Raw genomic sequence first — 12,500 nt, 5'->3', positions numbered from 1 at the left:
AAATTCTTTCAAGGCGGTACTCTAGCATGCCCGCAGCCTGACGACTGAAACAAGTAAAAGATATATATATATATATATATATATATATATATATATATATATATATTCAGATCTTTGCTTTGGCTTGTGCTGCTGTTGAGGTCGAAACGAAAATAAATGTTTGAAACAAAGGAAATGTGTGTGTGTATATGTACACACACACACACACACACACACATGTTATATATATATATAATATATATATATATATATATATATATATATATATATACGTAAATGACATTAAAAACCGCAGAAACGTATTTTCGTAATCCCATAATGTAAAAATATATATGTATATTAAAGTAAACTAAAATAAAGAATTCAACTCCAAACTGAGGTAACCGCGTGTGTGTGTGTACACATACATACATCCATACACGTGTGTGCGTGTATGTATATATGTGTGTGTGTATATATATATGAAAATCTGCGATGAGGGATCAGTTTCTGACTGAAGAATGAAGGCTTTGAATGACCTGTTTGTCTTTTTGTTCGTCCCTTCGTGTATTTCACGTTATTTATTTATGTAAAGGTTTATTATATATATATATATATATATAATATATATATATATATATATATATATATATATATCGTGTGTGTATGTATATATATTAGATCTAGATATTGATAATAAACTCGTAAGAAATATAGGTTAGAAATTGTCAACGCTTCGTAATTTTTAGGCCCCTCTGTCAAGCTTTTCTTTGTTTATCCATGTATAAATGTCAGTCCGTAACGCGCACATACAGACACATATAATAAATACACCAAAGTTATACACTCTTGTCTGTTTTTTTGGGTTTTTTTACATATGCTTTGTTCTTTGAACCTTGTCTTTGAAAGCTTTTACTTTTCGTTGTTAATATAACATGTATGGCGATTTTATTGTATATGCATTTATTACCCTTAACCAAAGTTTAGGGATTATGAGAAGCGAGTGGCACTGTACAAGAACCGCATCTGGACGTGTCAGTCAACTGGACACACCAACCTCACCCATGAAGAAGCTTGGAATTCGGAAAAGAATGTTAAGAAATCGGTCCAATCGCAGTTTCAGACCTGCTATGAGAAACCTGTCTTGGAGATTGTACACCATAGTATGTAGTTGATTTTATTATGTATTGGTATTGACCATGTTGATGATGGTGAAAAAAATCACTGTCTCTTTCTTTCTGTCCTCTAGCTCTCTGTTACTCTCACATAGACATGTTCGTGTATATTTGTGTATTATTATACACTATTTTGATGGATTGTTTGTATAGATAGTGTGTATGTACAGGTTTATTGTGTGTGTATGTATAGTATGTTATTATATACATGTATATGTATGTGTATATTGTTAGTGTGTGTATTACATGTTTGTGTATGTCTTACATTGTTTCATGTCAGCTCTAATCATGCAGAAATATGATCAAAGACATTCCTGTTGATTCCTTAGTGTATCTAGGACTACATTAACTAATGTGACCTTCCTTTGTTCAGATGGTAGTGTGATTCTAGGGAGATTTTACTATTGGATCTAGCATATTGAGTGACTACACAGAGGTTCCTAGATTGGTTCACATATATAATGTGTGTGTGTTTGGATATTTGTATCTTTTTTGTATTTGTGTTGATGTGTGTATATTTTGTGTGTGAATAAATAATTGTATCTATTGTGTCTGTATGTATATATGTTGTGTAGATGTACATGTACTTGCATATATAAAAATTGTGTGAATATCTATGTGTGGCTTCCATGCCGGTGGCACGTTAAAAGCACCAACTGATCGTGGCCGATGCCGGACCCCCCTGTGCAGGTGGTACGTAAAAAGCACCCACTACACTCGCAGAGTGGTTGGCGCTAGGAAGGGCATCCAACTGCAGAAACTCTGCCAGATCAAACTGGAGCCTGGTGCAGCACCTGGCTTTCCAGACCCCGGTCGAACCGTCCAACCTGTGCTGGCGCAGAAAACGGACGTTAAACGATGATGATGATCATCATCATGTGTGTGGAAGTTAACTAGTGCCTGAATAGAACCACTTCTTTGAAAGAAATTTCTTGGCTGTTACCATGGGATCCAGTAAAGTGAGAACAGCTGCCAATTTTGGGGTTGGTGGCTAGTTCCAGAATTAGGTCAGCCTTATTTTGACCATGTTTATATCCTTCATGAGTAGTGCCATCACTGAAATGGGTTGCTCTGTCACTGGAATTCTTGCTGAATCTCCCCATCAGTACACTCTGGATAGAAAGCAACCAATATCCCAAGGCACCTCTGTGCAGATTTGCAATTACATACTTGCTGCTGGTCAAGCCTCTATGTTCCACTATTTCCTATTGCTGCAGAGTATTTTTTTTTCCATAATGTGTTTCTCAAGGAGTTCAAATACATGAAGTCGATTAGTGTGAGTGAAGTGTGCATGGAGTTTCATTTGTTTTTCGCAAAGAATAGCTTTCCTCTTGGTGACCAAGTGTTTGCCAGAACAACCAGTAGCTGTACAATCCTCTGGTTTTACATCAGAGTATCTTTCTAGACTAAAGTGCAAACAAGAAATAGGTGTCTACTCCTGGGTGAGCTTTTGGTACACTCCATCATCATGAGTTGGCACACTCATTCACTGTCATGAATATTTCTATGTCCCAGAGTAATTGTTAGACGTTGTTCATCTGTCCTTTGGAAAGAAATTTATTTTTTCTTCTTCTTACTAGCTTGTTTGAAAGCTTCCTCACCAGGTAAATTTGATGGGGATGTCAGCTTAGTTCCTGATGACCCAACCTCGCAACAGGCTGTACTGGTTTGTGTTACCCCTTCAATCATGAATGACCATGGGATTGCACCTGGAAAGTTCCCTGAGGCATAAGTCCAGGCAAGGTTGTTTATGGAAGACCAGCAGTTGCCCACGCATACCAGCCTCCCCTCTCCACACCACTGATGTTATCCAAGTAAAAGGGAAAGCCGATACAGCTTGGCACGAGTGCTGTTGCAACTCGTTTCTACAGCTGAGTGAACTGGAGCAATGCGAAATAAAGTGTCTTGCTCAAGAAAACAACACACAACCCGGATCGGGAATTGAACTCACTACCTCATGATTGTGAGCCTGACACTCTAACCACTGGGCCATGTGCCTTCACTTATACACACACATACACAATAATATTATAGCCTTTATATGTAGGCAAAGGTGTGACTGCAGGTGAGGTGTAGTTCCAGGTTCAGTCTGACTGTGTGGCATCTTGGGCAAGTATCTTCTACTATAGCCCCAACACTCCAAAAATAACTTACCCTGAAAGGGAAGAAACTCTAACCATTTCATAAGACACATTATGATGGGCAAAATATTTTAAAGTAAAAATGACTTCAAAAATACTGTAAATATTTCGTAAAAGTCCTGTTCATAACCTCGGTGTGAGATTGTCTTTTTTCTATAGGTTTCTTTCGAGTGCATTCAAAATATCTTACCTCCAAAAATTTGGCTGCTATTTCTAGCACACCCTGATACCAAGTAACAGCCATTTGCAATAAAGGACCTGAAATATCTGTTACATAGTAGCAGTGCATGCAACAAATAGCAGCCAAATTTTTTCTTTTCTGGGGAAAGGAACCGTTCATGTGTGATTTTGATGTTACTCTTGTTGAAAGCATGCGGAATAACATGGACAAGAGAAAAAGAACCACAAAACAAAACTCTGTTGCTGGGAAACTCAGACTTCCCCAGTGACCCATATATATATATGTGTGTGTGTGTCTATGTGACTGCTACTCAGTACGGACTACCTTGTAGTAAGGGAAGTGAACCTATGGTTCTTTAGCTCCATTAACATTAAATATGTATACTCTTTACTCTTTTCAGTCATTTGACTGCAGCAATGCTGGAGCACCGCCTTTAGTTGGCAAATCGACCCCAGGACTTATTCTTTGTAAGCCTAGTACTTATTCTATTGGCCTGTTTTGCCGAACCGCTAAGTTACAAGGATGTAAACACACTAACATCACTTGACAAGTGATGTTGGTGTGTTTACGTCCTTGTAACTTAGTGGTGGGGCCAAGCACACACACAAATATATACGTTTATATGATGGGCTTCTTTCAGTTTCCGTCTACCATATCCACTCACAAGGCTTTGGTTGGCCCGAGGCTATAGTAGAAGACACTTGCCCAAGGTGCCACGCAGTGGGACTGAACCCGGAACTATGTGGTTGGTAAGCAAGTTACTTACCACACAGCCACTCCTGCGCCTATATATATATATTTTTATTTATTTATTTAAAATATAAGAGTGCATAAGATATTTTTATACACAAAGAGGAGACCATTGACAGGACTCCTTACATATTAAAAAGGCCAGTTAAAACCCAAACCATGAGAAAGTGAATGAGGCATTCTACTTATAACACTGAATTAGTTAATCCCAAACTCGAGTTTTGCTGTTAATTGCCAAATAAACTAGTTTGGAATCTATAGCTCGTCAGTGGAATCACTAATTAATGAATAATTATGTAGTTGAAAACGTGCGCAAGACAGCTTCATCTTTATCCATTCAAGGGTTTGAACTTAGTGTGGGAATGTTAGTATATATCCAGCAGTAAATAGAGAAATCTAAAGCTGTAGCCTATATAGCCTCAGAATTATAAATCTCATCATAAATATTAGGGTAATAAATTAAAATAATTTATTACCAGTAGTTAGCATGCATAAATAAAAGTCAACAATATTTTTAAAAATATAAAGTGTATAAAATATTTTTATACACAAAGAGGAGACCATTGACAGGACTCCTTACATGTTAAAAAGCCCAGTTAAAACCCAAACCACAAAAAAGAAAATTCATGAGTCACTCTAATTATTAGACTAGAATGAACAAAAAAATAAATTAGTTAATCCCAAACTTCAGTTTCGCTATTAATTACCAAATAAACTAATTTGGAATCTGTAGCTTGTCAGCAGAATCACTAATTAATGATTACTAATTAGCGTGCCTCGTGAATTCTCTTTTTCATGGTTTGGGTTCTAACTGGCCTTTTTAGCATGTAAGGAGTCCTGTCAAGGGTCTCCTCTTTCTGTATAAAAATGTTTTTTATACTCTTATATTTAAAAATGTTGTCTTGTGACTTTTATTTATGCGTGCTAACCACTGTTAATAAATTATTTTAATTTATTACCCTCATTTTCACAATATATGTGTGTGTGTATATATTCGTATATATATGTGTGTGTGTGTATATATATATATGTGTGTGTGTGTATATATTCGTATATATATACGTATATGTATATATATATATATATACGTATATGTATATATATATACGTATATGTATATATATATATACGTATATGTATATATATATATAACGTATATGGATATATATATATAGTATATTTATATATATATATACGTATATGGTATATAATATATATATACTTATATGTATTATATATATACGTATATGTATAAGTAATATATACGTATCTGTATATATATATATACGTATATGTATATATATATACGTATATGTATATATTACGTATATGTATATATATATATACGTTTATGTATATATAATATATACGTTTATGTATATATATATACGTATATGTATATATATATACGTTATGTATATATATATATATATATATATATATATATATATATATATGTATATATATCGATATATATAGTATGTATATATATATATATATATAATGTATAATATAGTATATATATATTATATATACGTATTATATATATATATGTATATATATAATATATATATATATATATGTATATATATTATATATATATATATATGATATATATAGATTATATATGTATATGTATATATGTATATATACGTATATGTATATATACGTATATATGTATATTATACGTATATGTATATATACGTATATGTATATATACGTATATGTATATATACGTATATGTATATATACGTATATGTAGATATACGTATATGTATATATAAGGTATGGTAATATATGTATATGTATATCTATGGTACGTATATATGTATATATATGTAAGTATTGTAATATATGTATGTTATGTATATATATACGTATATGTATGTATATATATACGTATATGTATGTATATATATACGTATATGTATGTATATGTATATATATATACGTATATGTATGTATATATATACGTATATGTATGTATATATATACGTATATGTATGTATATATATACGTATATGTATGTATATATGTATATATATACGTATATGTGTATATATAATACGTATAACGTATGTATGTATATAGTAGTATATTACGTATAGGTGGTATATATATACGTTGTGTATGTATAAGTACGTTATATATATATATATACTAATGTGTATATATATATATATATGTACGTACGTGTGTACGTATATATATATATATATATGTGTATATATATATATATGTACGTATATATATACGTATATATATATACATATACGTGTGTGTACGTATATATATATATATGTGTATGTGTATATATATATATATATATATATACACGTGTTTATATATTATGTATGTATGACCGAGACCTTTGGAATTATGCTCTGCTTGAGAAGACCCAGCAAGCCAAGTGAAACCATAACTGTGGCCTATGCCATTGTATAAGAGTACCCTTCAATCATTGGACAATAAACTACACTTTCAAAAACCTGTTGAGGCAAGTGAAATCATTGTCGTGGCCAATGACAGTACCACCTGATTGGCACCATTCGAGCGTGGTCGTTGCCAGGGCTACTGACTGGCTCCTGTGCTGGTGGAGTGTAAAAAACAACCATTCGAGCATGATTGTTGCTAGCATTGCCTGACGAGCAAGCACCATTTCAGCATGGTCGTTGCCAGTGCCACTTGACTAGCCTCTGTTGCAGGTGGCACATAAAAAGCACCCACTACACTCTCAGAGTGGTTGGCGTTACGTAGGGCATCAATGTGTAGAAACTTCGTCAGATCATATTGGAGCCTGGTGCAGCCTTCAGTCAAACCGTCCAACTCATGCCAGCATGGAAAGCAGACATTAAACGACGATGATGATGATGAGATTGGTGTTGAGAGGATATTGTCTAATTATGGGTGGATTGGTGTAAACGGTGCGAACTAAGTGCCATTAGTCATTTTTGCATGCGAAGGAATAAGTGGGAGTGGAAGGTTGACCTAGACCTAACCCTCTGCAAAAAGGTGAAGCTGTTGGAGAGGGGGGTGTTTTTGCAGTTTACTTGATAGAACTGCCATTACATAGGAGCTTTTTAGCTGTAAAACCAAGGAAATTGAACTTTCCAGTAAAACGTTTTTTACCGTGCAACTTTGCAAAAATGCGAAAAAAACAATTTCTTTCTGAGGACATGCGTAAGCTCACAAGGAATGAAGCCAGTACGATCCGATGGATGTGTAATGTCAGTGTGCATACTTGACAGAGTGTAAGTACCTTGAGAGGAAAGTTGGACCTAAGATGTGGTGTGCAAGAGAGACGACTGCACTGGTATGGTCATGTGGCAAGAATGGATGAGGATAGCTGTGTGAAAAAGTGCCAAACCCTAACGGTTGAGGGAACCTGTAGAAGAGGTAGAACCTGGAAGGCCTGGGTTGAAGTGGTGAAACACGACCTTCGAACATTAGGCCTTACCGAGGCAATGACTAGTGACTGAGACTTTTGGAAATATGCTGTGCTCGAGAAGACCCAGCAAGCCAAGTGAGACCATAACCTCGTTGCTTATGCCAGGGTGTAACCAGCCCACTTATGCGTACCTTTCCTTCATTGGACACTAAACTCTGCTTGCGAAGACCTGTTGAGGCAAGTGTAGTTGAAATCAAATTCGATGACTGGCATCCGAGTGTGGTCGTTGCCAGAGTAGCTGACTGGTTTCCGTGCCGGTGGCATGTAAACAGCACCATTTGAGCACGATCATTACCAGTGTCGCCTTACTGGCACTTGTGCCGGCAGCATGTGTAAATACATTTGAGTGAGGTCATTGCCAGTGCCTCTGGACTGGCTCCTGTGCAGGTGGCAAGTAAAAAAACACCATTTAAGCGTGGCTGTTGCCAGTACCGCCTGACTGGCCCTCATGCCGGTGGCATGTAAAAGCGCCCACTACACTCTTGGAGTGGTTGGCGTTAAGAAGGACATCCAGCTGTAGAAACTGCCAGATCAATATTGGAGCCTGGTGCAGCCATCTGGTTTGCCAGTCCAACCCATTCTAGCATGGAAAGCGGATGTTATACGATGATGAGGATGATGATGATTTATATATGTATATGTATATATATATGTATGTATATGTATATGTATGTATATATATATATGTATATATTTATATATGTATATGTATATATATATATATATATATATATATATATATGTCATCATCATCATCATCGTTTAGTGTCCGTTTTCCATGCTAGCATGGGTTGGACGGTTCTACTGGGGTCTGTGAAGCCAGAAGGCTTCATCAGGCCCAGTCAAATCTGGCAGTGTTTCTACGGCTGGATGCCCTTCCTAACGCCAACCACTCCGTGAGTGTAGTGGGTGCTTTTTACGTGCACCCGCACAGGTGCCAGACAGAGCTGACGAACAGGATGGTGCTTTTTATGTGCCACCGGCACGGGGCCAGGCGAGGCTGGCAACGGACATGAAACAGGGCGGTGCTGGCAACGGTCGCGAAACGGAAGTTTCTCTTATGCCACCAGCACTGGTAACACATCTGCAATTTCCATTGATCGATTTCCATTCTGATCCTCACTTGCCTCAACGAGTCTTCACAAGTAGAGTTTCGACATGCCACCGGCACTGGTAACACATCTGCAATTTCCATTGATCGATTTCCATTCTGATCCTCACTTGCCTCAACGGCTCTTCACAAGTAGAGTTTAGACATGCCACCGGCATAACACATCTGCAATCCATGATATTTATCTGATCCTATGTCAAACAGGTTTTATATATATATATATTATGTATATGTATGGTATATATATGGATATAATGGTCATCATCATCATCATCGTTTAACGTCCGTTTTTCCGCGCTAGCACGGGTTGGACGGTTTTCGACCGGGGTCTGGGGAGCTCGGGACTGCCCAGGCTCCAGTCTAGTGTGGCAGTGTTTCTACAGCTGGATGCCCTTCCTAACGCCAACCACTCCGCGAGTGTAGTGGGTGTTTTTTACGTGCCACCTGCACAGGTGCCAGAGGGGTCTGGCATCGGCCACGTTGGATGGTGCTTTTTATGGGGGGGGGGGGTATAGAAATATATAGGGGAGCACCAGTGGGGAGGGGTGGTTCAGAGAAATGATGACAGGTTCTAGGCAAGTAGAACGTAGGATATCAAGAGAGGGGTAATGCATGGTGAAATAGCGTGTTGAAGAGGGGGGTTCGAAGAGTAGACCCCTATAATGGTGGTGGGAGAAGCGACATCCGGTATAGATGGAACAAAAATAAGAGATATCCGGTATTGGTGGTGGGGGTGGGCAAGGGCGGGTGCACCGGGAATATGCGAAGGTTGAACTTTAGAGAAACGGGCGGGAATGGCGATGTTTTTAGGGTGGCATGTAGAAAGAAAAGGAAAGCAAAGCAGATTGGTGGTTATAAGTTCAAAACATTTAAACGGTAGACAAATGTATGTATGTATGAAAAAGAAGGGAGAAATCTTAGCCTGCTCATGGACATCGCTGCAAGTCAGGGGAAGAAATGATAGTGAATGGTGGAGATCGAATTAAAGGGAATATGCGAAGGTTGAACTTTAGAGAAACGGGCGGGAATGGCGATGTTTTTAGGGTGGCATGTAGAAAGAAAAGGAAAGCAAAGCAGATTGGTGGTTATAAGTTCAAAACATTTAAACGGTAGACAAATGTATGTATGTATGAAAAAGAAGGGAGAAATCTTAGCCTGCTCATGGACATCGCTGCAAGTCAGGGGAAGAAATGATAGTGAATGGTGGAGATCGAATTAAAGGGAATATGCGAAGGTTGAACTTTAGAGAAACGGGGGGCGGAATGGCGATGTTTTTAGGGTGGCATGTAGAAAGAAAAGGAAAGCAAAGCAGATTGGTGGTTATAAGTTCAAAACATTTAAACGGTAGACAAATGTATGTATGTATGAAAAAGAAGGGAGAAATCTTAGCCTGCTCATGGACATCGCTGCAAGTCAGGGGAAGAAATGATAGTGAATGGTGGAGATCGAATTAAAGGGAATATGCGAAGGTTGAACTTTAGAGAAACGGGCGGGAATGGCGATGTTTTTAGGGTGGCATGTAATATATATGGATGTATATGTATATATATTTGTATATATTATTATATGTATATAGACCAGTGAGAAGAGTCAAAATCAAGATCAAACCAAATTGAGGTCGATCAACATCAGGGCCCCCGTGCAGGTGACACGTAAAAAGTACCATCCGTTCGTAGCCGTTCGCCAGCCCTGTCTGGCCCCCGTGTAGGTGGCACGTAAAAGCACCATCCGTTCGTGTTCGTTGCCAGCCTGGCCTGGCCCCCGTGCCGGTGACACGTAAAAGCACCATCCGTTTGTGGCCGTTTGCCAGCTCTGTCTGGCCCCCGTGCCGGTGACACGTAAAAGCACCATCCGTTTCGTGGCCGTTTGCCAGCTCTGTCTGGCACCTGTGCAGGTGGCACATAAAAAGCACCCACTACACTCACGGAGTGGTTGGCGTTAGGAAGGGCATCCAGCCGTAGAAACACTGCCAGATCTGACTGGGCCTGATGAAGTCTTCCAGCTTCAGAGACCCCAGTTGAACCGTCCAACCCAAGCTAGCATGGAGAACGGACGCTAAATGATGATGATGATGATGATGTATTTGTATATATATGTTTATATATATGTATGTATGTATATATGTATGTATGTATATATGTATGTATATATATATATGTATGTATATATATATGTGTATATATATGTATGTATATATATGTATGTATATATGTATATATGTATATGTATATATGTATGTATATGTATATATGTATGTATATATATATGTATGTATATATGTATATATGTGTATGTATATATATGTATGTATACTTTGATACTTTGATAGGTTTCGGCCATTATTGGCCCAGGCCATGTCTAACTTATAGCACCACTGGTGAAGTCTTTCAAGTCAGATTTGGGCACTATGGCCCACTCAAGTAGAGAGTTATTGTTTACAGAGACATATCCGGTTGTGTAGGGGGTTTATCCGGGATTTCTTGAAGGAATCTGTCCAAAGACTTCTTGAACCTATAGGGTCAGTTTCTGTTTTAATGTGTTTTGGTGTAATGTTAAAGAGAGCGGGGCCAATTGAGGTGAAATAATTGTGCCGTATTGTTGTATGAGATGAGAGAGTGCGATTTTTGTTTTGGGCGGATGGCACGGGGCCCAAGCCTTGGATGTACCTTAAAGGTGATGCCAACATCATTTGGGCAATGCTGATGGAATATTTTCCACATCATGCAGATGATGTAGCGCTCACGACGACGTTGGAGAGAATAGAGTTTTAGCTTTTCTAGTCGACCCAATAGTCGAGGCCTGTCATGCCATCTATCTTTTTTGTGATTGCCCTTTGAGGTGCTTCGACTTTATGATACCTTGTATTGTGTGGGGAGACCACAGTGGACAACAGTATTCAAGGTGGGGTCGGGCAAAAGTGGAGAGAGAAGGATAATGGTGTGGATATCTCTCGACTGGAAAGTTCTGAGAATCCAGGAACACATTCTGCGGGCCATGTCACTTTGGTGTTTATATGAGTGGCCCAGCTTACGTTGTTGTCCACAATTACTCCCAAGTCTCTGATGTTGTTGGACGCCGTGAGAGTTTCACCTGAAGGAAGGGAGTATGGGAGTTTCAGGGCATCCTCTTTTCCAAAGTGGATTAGCTCAAATTATCCTCGTTCAGCAGCATATTGTTTTTTTCTGCCCATTGGATAACAGCCAGTAGATCTGACTGAAGGCATGTCCGGTCACTCGCTTCATTTATGACCTTCTGTAGCTTGGAGTCATCTGCAAAGATTTTTATGTTGCTGTGCTTGATGATGTCATTAATGTCATTAATGTAAATGATGAAAAGAAGTGGGCCCAGCACAGTGCCTTGCGGAACGCCACTACTGACTTTGGCTGGGCTGATTTTACCCCTTCAACTACAACATGTTGAGATCTGTCTGTCAGGAAACACTTATTAATCCATTTCAGTAAATTTCCAGAGACACCAATGTGGATAGTTTTTTCAATAGGATCTTGTGATCGACCCGTCGAAGGCCTTACTGAAATCAAGGTAGATGACATCGGTGTTGGAGCCCTCTCCCAAAGCTCTCAAAATGTCCTCAAAGTGATGCAGGCTGCGTTAGGCAGTCCCTTCCATTACGGAACCCATGTTGGTTGGAGATCAGCCGTCTGTTGCTTTCCAGAAATTGGTTATTTGAGATCTCACCACCCTCTCAAATACCTTG

The 12,500-nt window shown here is 38.3% G+C and overlaps 1 protein-coding gene across 5 annotated transcripts in view; it reads left to right on the top strand.

Moving 5' to 3' along the window:
• Positions 1 to 12,500, top strand: part of LOC115220347 (tyrosine-protein kinase BAZ1B) — a 117,958-nt gene that overhangs the window by 5,203 nt on the left and 100,255 nt on the right. For all 5 annotated transcript variants that reach the window (XM_029790453.2, XM_029790454.2, XM_036509818.1 and 2 more), the window contains one exon: positions 967 to 1,142. In XM_029790453.2, coding sequence (XP_029646313.1) covers positions 967 to 1,142 — 176 coding nt within the window. The remainder of the gene's footprint in view (positions 1 to 966; positions 1,143 to 12,500) is intronic.

Source organism: Octopus sinensis, linkage group LG16, assembly GCF_006345805.1.
Source record: "Octopus sinensis linkage group LG16, ASM634580v1, whole genome shotgun sequence".
Lineage (NCBI taxonomy): Eukaryota > Metazoa > Mollusca > Cephalopoda > Octopoda > Octopodidae > Octopus > Octopus sinensis.
Note: the sequence above shows the minus strand (reverse complement) of the source record. Positions and strands in the feature narration are given on the sequence as shown.